Source organism: Pyrus communis, chromosome 10 (genome assembly GCF_963583255.1).
Source record: "Pyrus communis chromosome 10, drPyrComm1.1, whole genome shotgun sequence".
NCBI classification, from domain to species: Eukaryota; Viridiplantae; Streptophyta; class Magnoliopsida; order Rosales; family Rosaceae; genus Pyrus; species Pyrus communis.
Genome location: NC_084812.1, coordinates 1773161 through 1789367, shown reverse-complemented (window position 1 = coordinate 1789367; position 16207 = coordinate 1773161). Strand labels below are relative to the sequence as shown.

Genomic DNA, 16207 nt, shown 5'->3' with positions numbered 1-16207 from the left:
TAGTTTTTGTATTTGTTTTTGAGTTTTGTTTTGCTTGAGGACAAGCAAAAAGCTAAGTTTGAGGGTATTTGATAAGTCCATATTATACCATATATTTTACCCTATTCTTATTTAAATTTTATTGGTTATTTTGGTAGAATTTTGATACTTGATTATGTATTTTTAATGTATGACATTCGACTTCATATGAAGCAAAAAGTGATAAAATAGATGAATTTTGGAGTGATTCTAATTGGAGGATGTTCGTGAGTCTTTCAATATGATTGTATCAAAATTTCAGATTTTTCTACCAAGCTGTTTGACCGTGGCGATGAAATTAAGGTCTAGCGCGCAGCTTTCTCGAATTGACATTTTTGGACGTTTTGTGTATTTTGAAGGTCAAGATGGCGTATTTTGAGGAAGATTCCTTTTGAGGATTTGTTAGGGATATCTCAAGATTTAAAAAGAGACCTTTTAGGACCAAATCGGAGTTGATTTGGTTGGTGTCTGATTTTCTGAAAAGTTCGAATTTCAGTTTAAATAGGAAACCTTTTAATTCGTAGTTATTTGATTATATTATGTTTCCTAGTTTTTAGAAGACCTTTTATAGGAAGGATTTTATTTTCTAGTAGTATAAAATAAGGCTATTTAGCCATTAGAGAAGAGGGTGAACGCATATAATTTAGAGGCATCAATTTGGAGAACTTAGATAGGCTTTTACAATTTTGTTTTCAAAATATTTTCTTTTGTTTTCTTTACTTTTCTAATTTCCTTAATCATTTTAGTTAAATTCGTTTTTATTATTCTATGTCATAAAATCAATATTTTCTAAATTTTGTTTTCAAATAATTAATTAATAATTAGTTTAAATAAAAATTATTCAAACAATTCATGCGGAAAATGACCTTGTTTGAGCTGCTATACTACCGACAACCTTGTACTCATTTTTAAGTGTTTTTATCCCTACTTTTGTAGATGGTGAAAAATCCCTATCATAAATCAACGACAAAATAATTGGGTTCGAGAATATAACTAACATCAAGAAGGACATCCAAATCAAACTCGGAAAGTAATTATACCTATGCATCATGGTGCGGGTTCGGTTCTCATCGTTCTCCTTATCTCTTAACAATTAACAATTTAATCCACTAAGGGTACTTTCAAAACAGTAGAATTTGAAAAAGGGCATAAAGGTAATTGAAGTGTCTATCCCCTTATCCTCTGTTTTACCACCACCCACCCACCCACGGATTGCATTCCTTCTTCACTCCCTTGAGTCTCCACAGCTTCCGAAACTTTCTTCGAATGGCGAGCTCTCTTTCTTTCATGCCTGTTTGTTCCTTCGATTCCACAAACAAACCAAGTACTATCTCTATCTCTGCAAATTTGGAAAATTTAGTTGATTGCTTTTTGTTTCTTTTTGTTAATTGAGTGAGCAATTTGATTTTTCTACAGGGGTTTTCATCGAAAAATCGGTTGGCGGGAAGGTTGTTCGGGTGAATCAAGTGTTTCGGAGCTCTAAAGCTGCAAACTTTCAGTCATGGGAGGTAAAGGTGAGGCATTTCAGACGAACCCATTTTTCGAAATTTTCGAAACCTGTTGCTTTGCATTGATTTCCTTTGCTCTAGCATGTTATTTGGATTGGACCTTTCTATCGACTTGTTTTAGGAAGAAATATATAAAACCAATGGGTTGTGAAATTTTATTTGTGAAAGTAAGAGTGATAAACATGTTCTTAATGTAGTTTCATGGCCGAAAGATGCCCGAGTTTCCAAGTAAATCTCTTTTATGATTTGGTTATGAGCCTGCTAGAATGTTGGGATTGTTGGATGCCGTGGAATGGTAGGATGTAATAAAAAATGTGGAAGCATTAACCAACTATATCCGATTGAGGGGATGATACGAAACATTAGTCTTGATGAGTGGAACCCTATAGCAGAAAAGAATTGGTACTTTTGATTCGTGTAAGCATATGAGTAGAGGACTTTGTATGCGAATCGGTTGATAGTATATCAAGGGCTGTTCTTTTCCTCAGACTTCACTTTGGTTTTGTGTTGCAGGCTACAGACGGTACTCCAACAGCCAAAGTAAATAGCCTAGTCTGTTCAGCATGTGAGGGAAACGGTAAGCGAATAACTGGTCTTTGAATATATCTTATGCTGAATATTGACTTGATGCTTTAGAATGAAATTTCTGAAAGCATTCAGGCAAATATTTCGTCATTGTTTTTTGACTCTCTGGCATGATATATAGCTTCTTGTCTCTCTTTATCTTCGAGGAGTATGGGGTTTAATCGTCTATTTTTTTCCGAATCTAGCAAACTATGCCGACCACAAATCAGATGCTTAATTCAGAAACTAGACACATCTAATTGCAATGTCAATGTGTTTCGTCAGATCCACAAAAAACACAAAAAATAGCTGTTTCTTTCTCAATTTTCCGAAGATCTTTTCTTTGGAGGAAAGAACTTTTAAATTGGAAGCTACTACTCGATACCTTATATTTTGCAAACTGATTTCTGTTATTAATAAAAGTAAAAAAAAAAAAATCAAATTGCTCATTTCATTCTTCCATGTTTATTGGTACATGTCTTAAATTCTGTGATTGCATCGTCAGTTCTCATTGCTTTCAAAATCAATTTAGTCGACACAGTTTTGATTGAGTTCTTATCTTATTCGTTGATGTTCTCCAGTACAATTTATATGTTTCATATGCATAGTCGGCCTTTGTCTTGACCCTTTCGCTGAAATATTTTCTTGTTTTATTAGCATCTGAGGATTTCAGCTCACAAGTTTTTCATTTCTGATCCATCAACCAGGTGCAAAAGTGTGTAATCAATGTGAAGGTACTGGAGTTAATTCTGTAGACCATTTCAACGGACAGTTTAAAGCTGGTGGACTATGTTGGCTTTGCAGGTAACCATGTTGCTTCGAATCAAAATCTAATATCATCGTAATTTTCAGGAAGGAACGAAATTAATATTCCTAATAAAGAGATCTCAAACTTCAAATACCGCATGTTGTTCCTTCCCTCCATCTAAACTGACCAGCTTATAGTTCATCCCAACTGGATAAATCCCATTTCATCGTTAAAATGTTAGCTTGACTGTGTCTTTCACCGATTGAAATTTTTGTGATAGCTCTTTCTCATACGTGCTACCATACCATCTGACACTAGTAACCATGTTTTCTTGCAGGGGGAAGAGGGAGATTTTGTGTGGAGAATGCAATGGTGCAGGGTTTTTGGGTGGCTTCATGAGCACACATGACGCCTAGATCGTTGTGACCTGCAAGGATATACACGATCCTTGGAAATTCTACCAGAACAAAAAATACCAAAATATGTTGCTCAGTTTGTTGGTATGGTGAAATGTTGTACTTTTTAAACAAGTCAAGAACTCATTTCTTTGATTAGATATTGTAATATTGCTTGCTGCATTTTGGTTGAATTTCTTTGATTAGATATTGTAATATTGCTTGCTGCATGTTGGTTGAATTACAATGAGAAAGACAGACCGCGATATTCTCTTTACTTGCAAATCTCCGCGATTTTCTCTTAGTCCACCTCTTGCATCTTCATTGTAAAACGGCTTTCAAGCCTTTCACTCATGTCAATGGAACAATCCTTTTGTTCGTGTTTGAATGTGGTCTATTACGCTTAATCCGTCGTTACCAAAATCACCCGAAAAAAAAACTTATGCCTGAACTTGTCGAACTTGTGGGAGGCAGCAGCAGCAACCTTCAGCCTTGAACCATCCCGTTCGTCCCTCGGCATCCAGTGACCATTTCCGCCAAATCAACTTCCCTCGCAATGTATTTTCCTCCTGTTTAGTTGCGGAGGAAACTGCATTGAAATGTTGCGTCCCAAGTGAAGCTCAGCTTAAATTTTTAGTTTCTGTATGTTTTGTCGCATTTTCTCGGAAACCAAACAGCCATGTTATGCTTAAATTATGCTCTTTAGTTTTTCCTGGTTGGTATCTACTATCTATTTAGATAGACAGAGATATTTTTAGTGTTCCTCCACTTTTATTATGAAACGCGCCTGGACACCGAGTGAAAGAAAAATAAAATCATAAAAATCACTTAAGCATAATGCCAAACAGAACTATACAATAAAAAACAGCAATAACAACTAAATCGCCTTATCCCACTAAGTAGGATCAACTACATAAATTTTACGATTTTGTGTCAAGTCTTTTGTTTGGATCAAGTACATAATAACTAATGTCATAATTAATTAACCATTACAAATTAATTAACTACATCTATCCATGATGACACAGATTGTGTCCAAACCACACTCGGTTGGGCAGGAAGGTGTTGAAGTCAAAGATAATAGGGTTTGTATGTGGACCCGAGATCTTGACGAACTCAGGTTTCCAACCGTCGGATCCATTCCTCAGAAGGTTGAGATAACAGATGTCGCGCGCACATGGCCCGTCTATGTGGAACTTGTCGGAGGAGCACCTCTCAAACGTCCTTGAAACTGGATCATCAAGCCTCTTTGCATACACCTAGTTATGCAGATAAAATCAAAAGTAAAAGTGACCAAAGCGCTTATGAGTATAAATGCTTTTGAGAGAAGCACTTCGAAATGGAACCTAAATTAGTGGTGGTATTACCAACCTCATTGCCGTGAGCATCACCGTAAGCAAGGCTGATCCTGTCTCTGGTGGAGATGGTGGAAGAGCAGCTGGTTTTTATGATCACTGTATAAGGGCAGCTCCTCTCGGCCTGCAAGGCCGGAGTGAGAGAACTAGAAGCAGCATGCAAACGCAAGAACCCTAACCCTAACAGGGCAAAAACAAGAGAAAACACAACTTGTTCTGGTTTGATCATGTTTTCCTGTAAATTTCTCTTCTTTCGATTCCAGAAAATGATGAGAAACTAGGTTCGTTTATGGCTGTTTTATACACTCCTATATACTCCACTACTTTTATCGTGTAGTCTTATGGAAAATGACAAGTCGGTTACAGTCTCTTGGTTTGCTCACATTTTTTGTTCCCTTCATGTCCCCTGGTATTTTTTTTGGGAGAACCATGATACGGGTTGACTTTAAAAATTATAATAACTTTAATCGATGAATTAATTTTTAATTATCTGAATCTTCGGATTTGGTGGATTATCAAAAAGGGATTTGAGGTTGATAATCTGAATTTTTTGTCCAAAATGTTATTATATCATTGATACAAAACTGTACAAAGAAGTATATTTACCATATAAATCTTCTTTTTTTAGTTTTCTTTGTAACTATGAGAATGTGAGGACAAAGTGCTATATCGGTGAGAGGTGCACATACTTGTAGGATATTGAGTACTCTTCATATTACTAATTCGTTTTATAGACGAACCTCAATTTCTTCATAGTATAAGAACAAGTTGACCCACGTGTGAAACCTAATAGACGTACCCGTTTATATTTTTCACGTATTAAGCTTGAAAATTTATCATATGTACGTATGAAGACGTGTGAGAATATAAAGATAAAATTCACGTAAATAAGAGTTAAATTAATGTAAAAACTTACAAAATATTGTGATACTCATATAATCAATTAGTTTACGACAAAACTCCAATTTCTCTAAGAAACTGTGGCTTTACAAGTGAGGTATGTGGGAGACAATGGTAATTCGCTCATACGGCACTGCAAGGCTGCAAGCGTACTGACTGCCGCACTGAATCTCTGATGCTCAATATAACTTCTTTTGATGCAATATTTACTCAATACTGAAAGCCCACCGAGGGATAAAAGGTAATTCCATCTTATTTTTAGGAAATCTAATAAATTTTTTTTTTTAATTTTAAGTTTTAACGATAAAAATAAAATAAAAAGTAAAATGAATAATACTAAGATTAACATTTTAGTATAAAAATATGATTTTTCGTTAAATTGAGCAATACATAAAGCTTTTCGTTAAAATTCCCCTTATATTTCAGTACATCAAGTGGGGAAAGAGATTCATTTTGAATTTTTATGTCTGGAGTTCATGAATTGAGATCGAGATTGTTTAAGAGAAAGAAAAAGATTCGCGTCTTTCAAATTTGTAGGTTTTGTGAAGGAGCCAATGAAATGGATAAATAAACCGTAGAATTGAAATTGAGTAGTCATAATCTTTCAATCTATGAGGTCGATGGGGTACGAACTCAAAAATCGAAAGTGAATCTTGATCAATCAAGTAGCAGTACTCAAAGTATACCATGTACATTGTATATTTTACTTTGCTGACATGTCATCGATTAACTTGAAATATCATCAACTTAGCATTTCATTGCATCTTAAAAAACCCCATTAGAAACTAGTTTTCAAAAAAGGAGTAGATAAGAAAAGAAGGTGCGGAAATCAATTTTCCTTAAATTAAAAAGGGGTATGCCAAATCTTATTTACATATTGAAAACGATTGTTTTTCTTTAAGCACGGTAATTGTAATCTCATGTCTCCATCGGCAGTTTCCAAAGATTACAACAGCTGCACTGGGAGCAACACAATCATACCAGGTGTGGCAATGGCATCATGACAATATGAGACGCAGAATCTCTCCCGAATGTTTGAACGATTTCTCGGTTTCTTCCAAGCAGTGGTTCTTCTCCTCCCTCGTCCAGCTCTGTCGATGCACGCATGTAAAAGTTAAATCAAAGCAAAGAGGTGCACATAAGAAGATTTTGAGCAGCAAATTAAATCTACCTCGGCAACTTTATTCAACTTCTCCCTCACATTCTGCAGCAGTTGGGGAAGCTCGCCGTCCCATTTGTAGAATTCCAGGTCCTTTTTGTCTAGTATCATTTCCGCCACCTGAAATTGGGTGAGAACAAAAACGAACGTGTCTGAGACTTGAGGACTTGAGCTGAGAAAATCAATGGTTTTCTACACGCATAAACGGTTTTCTACACGCATAAATCATAAGCTAGTTATTCATCAATTAGCTATATTGCTATGAACTTAAGTGGATGGCCAATAGTTATTCATCAATTAGCTATCAAGTCCCCGTGCCCTACGTCGGACACTCAACAAGCTCACAAACCAGAACCAATGTGACATACTCTATGACATGTTTACATGTTAAAATGAGTGGACACACTTTCCGGTCATTGTTTATGTACCTTTTTCCCAATCATTCGCCCGCCAGCTGAATGAGCGAAGTATATATTGTAGAAGTGGCATATAAATGCTTGAGGATCCTTCTCCGACAGTTCCTTAAGATACTCCGCGTAGGTAACACCAGGAGTAGAAGGTTCTGGTATGGCATAACCTTGCTCCTTAAACCACTCCAAATCTTTTGCCAACTTTTCCGACCTTTCCAATCCAGTATTTCTGAACTCCGCGTCTATAGCCAAAAAAGAAAACAGTACAACAGCATTACGAGTTAGCTCAGTCACGACATACAATAACATACTAACAGTACACAAGTACATGTAATTTTGCAAAACTCAGATACATTCATGAACATTTGGAATCTATGCGGAAGTTCCCATTATATGAATCCTTAGTTTCCTCATTTCGTTATTCATATCTAAAGGCTCAAACTACTTCATGATAAACAAAACCGAACAAGAATAAACCGTGTTGCTCAGATAAAGCACAGACCGCAAAATTAGAGTGGCAGAACCAATTGTTTGAGCAACAGCTACTACTCCTGAGTAATGGAAGGAAAGCGGTATCTCAAACGAATACATTCACAAAGTGAACATAGAAATTACTAGCAATCCAACTATAATAGCACACAAACAAAGCTATAAAAAGTTGCACGACGGGGAAACATTACACCGGGCAGATTGTCGAAGAGACTTTTATCTGATATGGTAAACTGATGCAGAAAACAGATGCATATATAGAACTCGATTTCTTTGTTGGTGCAATATCACTACACAACCAAAGAAACATACATGATCAATAACACGTAATGAATACAAAATGATTAACAATGCCTCGGCGCTATAAAACGCCGAATCAAATCCGCACACACGATGAAAAAGGCAATCCACAAAGCCAAAATATTACAAGATCATCCAACACCCAACACACATGATCGAAATCCAAACTTTAACAACCATATCAAAGCCAATATCTCCAACCGAGAAACAACACCCAGAAAACATTCGTACAATACAAATTTGAATTCAAACACCTCCAAAATAATTCGAACTTTCAATAAAAAAACAATCAAAAAATTACTCACAAGAAGGAAATGGAGATTTTTCAACAATCTCTTCAAGGGTATCATAAACCAACTTGCTATCCACCAAAAACTTCAAATACCCATCGACTGTTGGCTCCCACTTAGCCACCGGCCCCTCCTGCGGCTCCTTCACCTCCTTCTCCCCCTCCTTTGCCTGGTCCCTGGTGTGCAACTTCATCGCTACAAACCTCATCTCCTCCACGAACCCCTTCGCCTCCCCCGGGTACCTCTTCTTCGCCTTCTCCGCCGTGGTAGCGGAAACCACCCCGGACGTCGCCGCCGCCTTCGTGGGCACTCTGAAACTCATCCTCCGGAACGAAACAGAGAACTTGTTCAGCAATAAACCGGACCTCAAATTTGGTGGTAACTTGAACTGGGTTTTGTTGAAAAGCAATTGGGATTGCGAAACCGGTGTTAAAGAAGCCATTGCAGAAAGTCCAAAGCTTGTAGGAAGAGCAAGTAAGTCGATTGAGTGTTCAAAAACAATGCGTGAACGGAAATTTCAGATTGAAAAAACACAATAAAATAAAAGAAACAGTGACTTTCCGTACTCTTCAAGGCAAAGCGATGGATAATACTTAAAAAAAAAAAACAGTTTTTAAATCGGATTTAATAAAAAAAAATCGAGAATGTTGAAGTCAGTGCAGTGTGGGGTGGTGGGTTGCGAGCGTATGGGTCTCTCTGCGCTTTGTTTCTATCAAGATTCAAACTTTCGAGAAAAGGGATGCTCTGTTTTCTTGCTTTTTTTTTTTCCTGCGTTGGAATTGTAATTTTGCTGCTGCGCCTTTGTTCTTCTGGTTCACGGTTCTTGGTTGGTGGATAGAAGAGGGGAGGATGGTATGCGACGTCGTTTGGTTTGTTTGATTGAAGGGGCAAGGTTGTAAATACGAGTGGTAGATGTGTGTGGCTTGGGGACTACAGTGCCGTGGGCAAGTGTGGAACAACCTTTTGACTCACTTCTCTGTTCTTTTCTTCTTCATAAGGACAAGAAACGTCGCGTTTATTTTAGGAGAAAGGGAATAAATGATTTGCTAGCGTTGATTCGGAAATATGATGTTATTCACACATTTTTATTCATTTTAATTCATTTAGTTTTGTAATCGAAAATTATAAATAATGTATGAAAAATGAAAATACGTGTGAAAAACGCTACTCATTCGAAATTGATTGATTAGAAAACACAAAGATTTTAAACTTTTAGTAGGATAATAATGGTGAGAGGCAGAGTGTAAATTGTGATCATGAAGGGGGAAGTAACCCACGTTCCTTTTTCCATTCACAAACTTGGCCCACTTTTGTCTTTTTGTTCTTCGTTTATTTATTTACTATTTTTTTATAGTGTTATTTTTTTTTAAACAAACGATATTGTCTACACTAAAGTAATGGATGAGTGGGTTAGGCTTCACAATAGGGTAGTAATAATATGGTTCCAATTCTTTTTTGATGAAACCCGAACTTAAAACCTCGCACTTACAAATGAAGAGAAATATCACTAGACCATAATATTAAATGGTATATAGTGCTATTTATACACTTATTTTTACTTTTTTTACACATTCATGTTAATTTTGGTAATTGATATTTTTCAATACGATCAAAAAACCGAAAATTGAAAGGAGTGTGAGAAGTAAAAATGTGTATGTGAATAATACTACCCTTTATTAGTTACCCTAATTAGGTGAAACCGTAAAACATTCAAACTAATTGATTGATATAGTTAATTGCCAAAATCATCTCTATCTCGTGGTCTACATCAGTAAAAAACAATCTCTTAATCTAACTCAAAAAAAAAAAAAAAAAAAAAAAAAAAAAAAAAAAAAAAAAAAAAAAAAAACAAGTAGTAACTTTTCTAGTAATTAAAATCTTTCTTTTCAACTCGTTGTGTTTCGATTTAAATTTTCCTGATAATTAAATTTTTTGAACACAACACAACAAAATGTCGAAATCTCATTCCAATGCGATTCGTCTTAAAATCGTATAAAAAACCATATATACTTCTTTGGAATTTCTTCTTTTACATGACTTATAACAATTATTTAATATACTGGAAGACAAGTAGACAACAAAGACGCTTTGGCCGAGTGGTTAAGGCGTGTGCCTGCTAAGTACATGGGGTTTCCCCGCGAGAGTTCGAATCTCTCAGGCGTCGATCATTTTTTTTATAATAATTTTCAATACTTTTAGATGGTCTCGGCCCTATTTTTAAGGGGCCCAATAAGAGTTATATCCATGTATTGTCCACAAAAATAAAAAAGGCCCAAGCATTACTTTCCTTTTTCTTCTTTTTCTTTTCACGGGCCGATTTCTACACTACGTAAATCCAATGTCTAAGACTGTGTATCTAAGCTTGAATGAAAAGAGATGAGCACACAACTTTGACTTACGGCCCTAACTTGTATCTGATAAAATACTCCTTTGAACAAAGAAGAGTTATCAAAATTGATTTCAGTTGATCTGTCACACAATTACGTGATATTACCAATCTACACATATTATAACACGTATATTAGTTACTCTACTTGTTAATGTCACCGTCACACCAACATTTCTCCACACATACAAAATATAAACCCTAGCAATCCCCTAAAGTTGCCAGCATAGTTTTTATCTTACGAGTTGCATCATCCCCCCCCCCCCCCCCAAACCCTTTGATCCGACTCCAAAATTTGCCTTTCCATTCTTCACATTCTTAAAGAAGCTTATATCAAATTTGGATTGGCTGCCCTTGTCCAATGCCACCGGGTGGTGCCGTCGCCATTTTTCGGGCAATGAGCATGGAGCTGTGCCAGGAGCCTAGGAATGCTTGGTTTATGGTCGGGTCAGAGTTACCAGTGGATGTGAAATTGTAGAGCCGGTGTCGGATAAATTGGCAGGGCGTTTCGCCAATGGTATGTCAATTACTAAGTCAATGGAATCTCGAGCAGCCAATGCCAGAATATCAGCACAATAGACAACTCTAGGATACAAGGCCTCTACTTGAGCTTTTGCCTCATCAATCACTTCGAATCCTTTCAACCCGAGATTTGGCAAGACGTTCCTCTCAGCCGAAGCGCTCTTGATAAAAAACCGAACCATCAAAACCCTGCAAAACATGGAACACAAAATAACTCAAGTTAACAAAACTAACGAAGATGCATACGTAGGTTAGATTAGTTGATTAAAATAGTGTGCTAACATATAAGAACGAAGCAGTCATGGAAGTGAAGCCTAAGCAAGCCTGCAGCATGTACCACTACCCGTGTTAATACTTGGAATGCTTGCCTTGTTCCATTGGAATTTCTTGAAAAATCCTTTATTAGTGGAACGTGTGGGCCCATGTATGTAAACCTCAAAATTTTCGGATATGAAAACTTCATAGGGAAGCTTTTACGGAGGCATGAAATTTCCTTATTTGGATTCTACTCGACCTTACGCAGGTCTTATCAAGAAAAAAATTTGGATAGATTTGTCTGATCAGATAGATAGTTAGACACTTATAAAAAACGTTTTACGGTATTTGAATGTCATCCGATCCCGCACAAGTACAACATTCAATGCCTATGGACTCACCTGTTATGAGAGTCGAACCAACTACTGGTTAAACTGTCATACACAAATTTTTTTTCCCACCCAGTGTGAGAGTTGTCATAGTCCTTGATCAAAATATCCTACCCAATTTTTTTCTTTTTTAGTTGTCCTAATCAAGCTTTAGAGATCATTATCTTCGTGATTTTAAAATAGTGAGATTTGGAGTGGATTTCACTATATATATATGCATCAACCAGGTTGTGTTCAAATGTTTTTATATTTGATTCTTTTGCTTTATTTAGTCCTTTCCTTTACTTTTTCCTCAAATTGTTCACGTATTGGAGGTTCCCATTTACTATTTTTGGATGGAAAGTTTGATTTCATGCATGCAAATTAGTATTCTGCTTTATGAACTAGTGTAGCACTTTGAGTGCCTAAGTTAGGAGAAATTTTGTTTTGTAAAAGAGATTGAATTTTCGTGGCACCATCATTTAAATGAGTGCGTCTCACATGTTTAAAAAATAAAAAATAAATTAAAAAAAGTTGTTATCGACACTTTAAATAAGGTTATCATGCATTTCTCTTTTTATAAAGAAACAACAAGAATATAAGACAGATTTAGCTTTGCTTGAAGACGTCACACTTAACCACTAAGTCACTAATAACAACTCTCTTAAAAAATCAATAATGAAAATTGGTTAAGGTGGTTTGGACAGGTGTACCACAGACCTAAAAATGCTTCGGTTAGAAGATGCGAGTACAAGACAGAGGTTAGGGCAAAAAGGATAGTGGAAGACCTGGGAAAAATTGTAAAGACTTTAAGAATTGATATAGAGTATTTGGAGCTAACGAAAGACTTAGCGCAAAACTGAACGCAATGACGTTATAGGATTCATACAGTAAACCCCAATTTGTGACTAAGGTTCGATTATTGTTGATAAACACTTAATCTGAATGAATCTCGAGATTTGAGTGAGATTTATAGTTTGACAATCAAAGATGAACGACAAAATTGATATGTCATGGGCAAATACTCTAGCAGAAAAATTACCGAGTCTAAAGATTCCAATCGGTCCGTAAGAAAAATACAACCAAAGATTTTGTAAGTTGGACAACATTACACTTCTATTATGCCAAAGGCTTTATTTTACATCTGTGTTAGTAACTTAGTATATATGAAAGCATGCATAGCAGATGCATGGCAAATTTTAATTAATTAACATAAACAGAAAAAAAAAAAAAAGGGGACAACATACTCTTTCCCAAATTCCACTTCTCATAACCTATCAACCTACCTACTTTGCAAGTTGTTCCAGCACAGGGATTTTTGTCCATGCATCTTCTAAACCGGTCATCTGCAGCGGCGGCAACGAGAAGACGCTAACGGTTGAGCTTCCGCTCCTGATTTCCTTCAACGCGCGTAGCGCTGATATTGTACTTTTCATGTACAAGCTCTCCATATACTCAATCTCTGCAAATTCCTTCGTTACTCTACGAACACCATGACTCTCGATAGTGGCAGAAGTTGAAGGATTGCACCTGTCGTCCCCATCAGATCCTTCAGTTGAGACGGGATGGTCATTCATGGAAAAGAGATGGTCAAGCGTTATCTCGCACTCCTTGATGAGCTTGTAGAGCAAGTCCGTGGTGAAGAAGGGCTGTCGCAAGACCTTCTGGATAAAGGGCAAGCGCATAAGAGCACCAGTTCTTTTATCGTACTTCTTGAGTATCTTCACGAGTCCTGTTAGAAAAAGAAATTAGATGAGCTCGTTAAACCAAGAAATATTTCTGTCAGATACAGACCAGAACCTCCAAACATAAATTTAACGGATCATCTCCACCGATTCTAACAAGGCAAATATTATGTTTAAGGCACCAGTATGTAAAGTCACATATAACTAGTATTCATCTGCGCACAGTGGTTTTCTTTCGATGAAAGTGTGTATTCAACAATGTTTTAAAAGGCGAAGGGGTAGGCGACGCGCGAAAGCCTTCAGGCATGAGGGTGTTCTATCTAAAATTTTTAATATATATTTATATAATTATATGTATAATATAATGCTTTGTAAAACAAATTAATCAACAATCAAACAAGCAATAAAACTGACCAAAACGATGTCGTTTTGTGCTAAGTCGTTTAAAAAAATTAAATGACTTGGCCACAATAGTGTCGTTTTGGGCCAAGTCATTTGAAAAAAACCTATCTTCTATGTCGCGGTCGTCTTTTTCGTGAAAGATGGAGCCGCAACACAACACAGTGCCAGAATATCATAGACCCAGCCTTCGACTTCGAGGGTCACCCGGAAATTTCAATTAACGATTTCTATCTAAGAAGGGTCCTGGGAACGCCCAATCAATGCCTCAGACGCGCCTCGAACACGTCTAAGTGAGTTTAAGTCTACTCCCGCTGGGCAGAGGTGTTTTCAGCGCCGCCCCACCTTCAAAGCTGCCTAGGCACGTTTTTTAAAACATTGCTATTCAATGAGAATTATTTGAGAACTTCTTTGAAGTACATTACCAGATTAAATGTTCGTCATGTCCTTCATTTAAACTCGTCAAATTTAAGACACCTAAACAATCATTAGTGCTTTCTTACAAAGGTCATTGAGATCTCAAACCTTCAAGTGCTAAACAACGAGGTTCGCAATAATTAAGAATCAATACTAAAAAAGCATATAGATAACATTTCGACAGATCTATCAACACGCGCAACAATAAAGATCGAAATACTATTGATCAAGCGTCTTGAATCTCAGTATTTAAAAGAAGGAAGCAAGAGATCAAAAGCTCAATATACCTGTATAGTTGAGAGCACTGTAATTCTCCAACAGAACCATCTCTCCGTGGAAGTCCACAATCTCCTTGCGGATCTTCATAATCTCGTCCGTGTAAGGCTTTGCTTTCGCCACCCTGTCTTGTATCTCCTGCATTCCATACACATACACAGTTCATCTCCGTCCCAAAATAAGAAATTTTGCAACATTATAGACTTATAGCAATCAATAAACACTGATCAACAACCCTCAACGCGAGAAGGACTTCCATGCAACGGGATGCCACCGTAACGATTTCCAAGCCAATTACGCACGTGAGGACGTTAAAGGTGCATGACAATAGTTTGCTTGGATACTGTCACAATTACATCCCGTGCCGTGCTAGGTTTCGGCCCCAAAAAAGGGCGCAAGTTAGCACCGATTACATTTCCGGAACCAGACGGTGTTTCTTAACAAACGGAATATACCGCAACGAAAGCACCTCAGCCATACAAAGTGAGGTGCGAACCAGTCGGAGGTGACAGGTGGCAGCCTCTCACATATGACTACATGTGCAGTTCACAAGTGTAACGGCAAAGCGCCAAAAAGGCTAACGGCTAACGGTCACTTGAGCAGTCTCTGCAGGCGCATGCTAAGCTTAAAGCGCACAGCAGATCAAACGGTGTCGTTTGGAAAATTAAAATCGAAATTAAGAAACTTAATTAGCAAATTAAAGTGTTGAACTCCAAATTTAGAGATAAATCTAGCAAATTAAACTTCAAGTTTTAGAAATTAAGTGATAGTTATAGAAATATGTTACTTAATTAGCCTAAGACTGTTTGGTTCCAGAGAAAAGAAAGTTGAAAATTTTCTCAGGAACCAAACAACTGAATAAGAAAGTTAAATTAAAAGACAATACCTTCAATCTAATAATGTATTCTTCCTCCTTCTCCAGGAAGAAGGAGTTAAATTTTTCGAGCTCGTCCTCCAACAACGTAATGAAACTGATCTCCGCCGCAGAAATGCCCTCCTTATCGCTGCCGCCGTTACAATCGGCGGCGGAGGTGTCAATTCTGGGGCGCTTGGCGGGGCGTTCGCCACCTTTGGGTTCGATGAGGTTCAACCGCTTCTTGAGCTCTTTGTAGGCCAAGAACTTGTCCCGCCATTCCGGCAGGGTCTCTTCCATCTGGTTGCTCAGGCTCTTACCGAACTTCATCTTAAAATATTTTTTCTGTTTGGTTAGAGAGAAAAGGATTGGAATTTTCTCGGGAAAATGGGGAAAATGGGAGGGTGTTCGTGGAGGGTAAAGGAAGGGGAATATAACGGTGAAGATGGAATATTCTGAGGGTTAATGTTGGAATATCCTTTTGTTTTCGAAGAGTATATTTCGGGTTTTATTCCCTTTTCTTTTTCTCGGTTCACATCTTAAGTTTTGTGACCGAGATGGATAGGCTGATTATTTATTTATTTATTTATTTATTTTATATGGCTCCAAGATTGTAGTCACGTTTAAGTGAGTGAGAAAATTTTCAACATACAGTGTAAAAATCTTGCATCAATGCATATTATAATATGTGGTATACTGATTCATGTATCGAGAATATAAAACAATTTTTATGTGAATGAGTAAGTCGAGTCATAGTGGGCGACCACTAGGGGGCTAGGACTTCAAATCTTCTCGAAAATGATTCTTGCCGGATTATTTTTCTGGAGATCATGTGATCGTGTCAGTTCATCTTACATCGTGCGGTCAGAAATCGTTTGAAATTTAAAATTTAAAATTAAATATAAATAGT

General features: G+C 37.0%; 4 protein-coding genes and 1 non-coding gene across 5 annotated transcripts; 2 read left to right on the top strand and 3 right to left on the bottom strand.

Moving 5' to 3' along the window:
* The first annotated feature begins 1216 nt into the window (after positions 1-1216).
* Positions 1217-3510, top strand: LOC137746697 (protein BUNDLE SHEATH DEFECTIVE 2, chloroplastic-like). The gene is made up of 5 exons (XM_068486706.1): positions 1217-1342; positions 1435-1532; positions 2040-2103; positions 2798-2894; positions 3176-3510. The coding sequence occupies exons 1-5, from the start codon at positions 1285-1287 to the stop codon at positions 3252-3254; spliced, it is 396 nt and encodes a 131-aa protein (XP_068342807.1). The 5' UTR covers positions 1217-1284; the 3' UTR covers positions 3255-3510.
* A 591-nt stretch (positions 3511-4101) lies between these two features.
* On the bottom strand, positions 4102-4882 carry LOC137748863 (embryo-specific protein ATS3A-like). The gene is made up of 2 exons (XM_068489050.1): positions 4605-4882; positions 4102-4492 (listed from the first exon to the last, which is right to left on the bottom strand). Exons 1-2 carry the CDS (start codon positions 4815-4817, stop codon positions 4244-4246), a joined length of 462 nt encoding a protein of 153 aa, XP_068345151.1. The 5' UTR covers positions 4818-4882; the 3' UTR covers positions 4102-4243.
* Positions 4883-6332: 1450 nt separating this feature from the next.
* On the bottom strand, positions 6333-8714 carry LOC137748401 (heme oxygenase 1, chloroplastic-like). Its single transcript, XM_068488548.1, has 4 exons — positions 8152-8714; positions 7076-7299; positions 6660-6767; positions 6333-6579 (listed from the first exon to the last, which is right to left on the bottom strand). The coding sequence occupies exons 1-4, from the start codon at positions 8576-8578 to the stop codon at positions 6487-6489; spliced, it is 852 nt and encodes a 283-aa protein (XP_068344649.1). The 5' UTR covers positions 8579-8714; the 3' UTR covers positions 6333-6486.
* A 1504-nt stretch (positions 8715-10218) lies between these two features.
* On the top strand, positions 10219-10300 carry TRNAS-GCU (transfer RNA serine (anticodon GCU)). The gene has a single exon. It is a non-coding gene; the product is annotated as a tRNA-Ser (tRNA).
* A 2470-nt stretch (positions 10301-12770) lies between these two features.
* Positions 12771-15682, bottom strand: LOC137748871 (SPX domain-containing protein 1-like). The gene is made up of 3 exons (XM_068489058.1): positions 15331-15682; positions 14456-14582; positions 12771-13399 (listed from the first exon to the last, which is right to left on the bottom strand). The coding sequence occupies exons 1-3, from the start codon at positions 15625-15627 to the stop codon at positions 12954-12956; spliced, it is 870 nt and encodes a 289-aa protein (XP_068345159.1). The 5' UTR covers positions 15628-15682; the 3' UTR covers positions 12771-12953.
* Between the last annotated feature and the right edge of the window lie 525 nt (positions 15683-16207).

Excerpts from the sequence above, each read along its gene's own strand:
- LOC137748871 (XM_068489058.1), bottom strand. The coding sequence starts at position 15,627 with ATGAAGTTCGGTAAGAGCCTGAGCAACCAGATGGAAGAGACCCTGCCG. Across the intron at positions 14,583-15,330 it reads AATACATTATTAGATTGAAG|GAGATACAAGACAGGGTGGC; the intron begins GTATTGTCTTTT and ends TATGGAATGCAG. Across the intron at positions 13,400-14,455 it reads CAGTGCTCTCAACTATACAG|GACTCGTGAAGATACTCAAG; the intron begins GTATATTGAGCT and ends TTTTTCTAACAG.
- LOC137748401 (XM_068488548.1), bottom strand. The coding sequence starts at position 8,578 with ATGGCTTCTTTAACACCGGTTTCGCAATCCCAATTGCTTTTCAACAAA. Across the intron at positions 6,768-7,075 it reads GGCGAATGATTGGGAAAAAG|GTGGCGGAAATGATACTAGA; the intron begins GTACATAAACAA and ends ACCCAATTTCAG. Across the intron at positions 6,580-6,659 it reads AGTTGAATAAAGTTGCCGAG|AGCTGGACGAGGGAGGAGAA; the intron begins GTAGATTTAATT and ends GTGCATCGACAG.
- LOC137746697 (XM_068486706.1), top strand. The coding sequence starts at position 1,285 with ATGGCGAGCTCTCTTTCTTTCATGCCTGTTTGTTCCTTCGATTCCACA. Across the intron at positions 1,343-1,434 it reads CGATTCCACAAACAAACCAA|GGGTTTTCATCGAAAAATCG; the intron begins GTACTATCTCTA and ends ATTTTTCTACAG. Across the intron at positions 1,533-2,039 it reads TTCAGTCATGGGAGGTAAAG|GCTACAGACGGTACTCCAAC; the intron begins GTGAGGCATTTC and ends TTTGTGTTGCAG.
- LOC137748863 (XM_068489050.1), bottom strand. The coding sequence starts at position 4,817 with ATGATCAAACCAGAACAAGTTGTGTTTTCTCTTGTTTTTGCCCTGTTA. Across the intron at positions 4,493-4,604 it reads GTGATGCTCACGGCAATGAG|GTGTATGCAAAGAGGCTTGA; the intron begins GTTGGTAATACC and ends CTGCATAACTAG.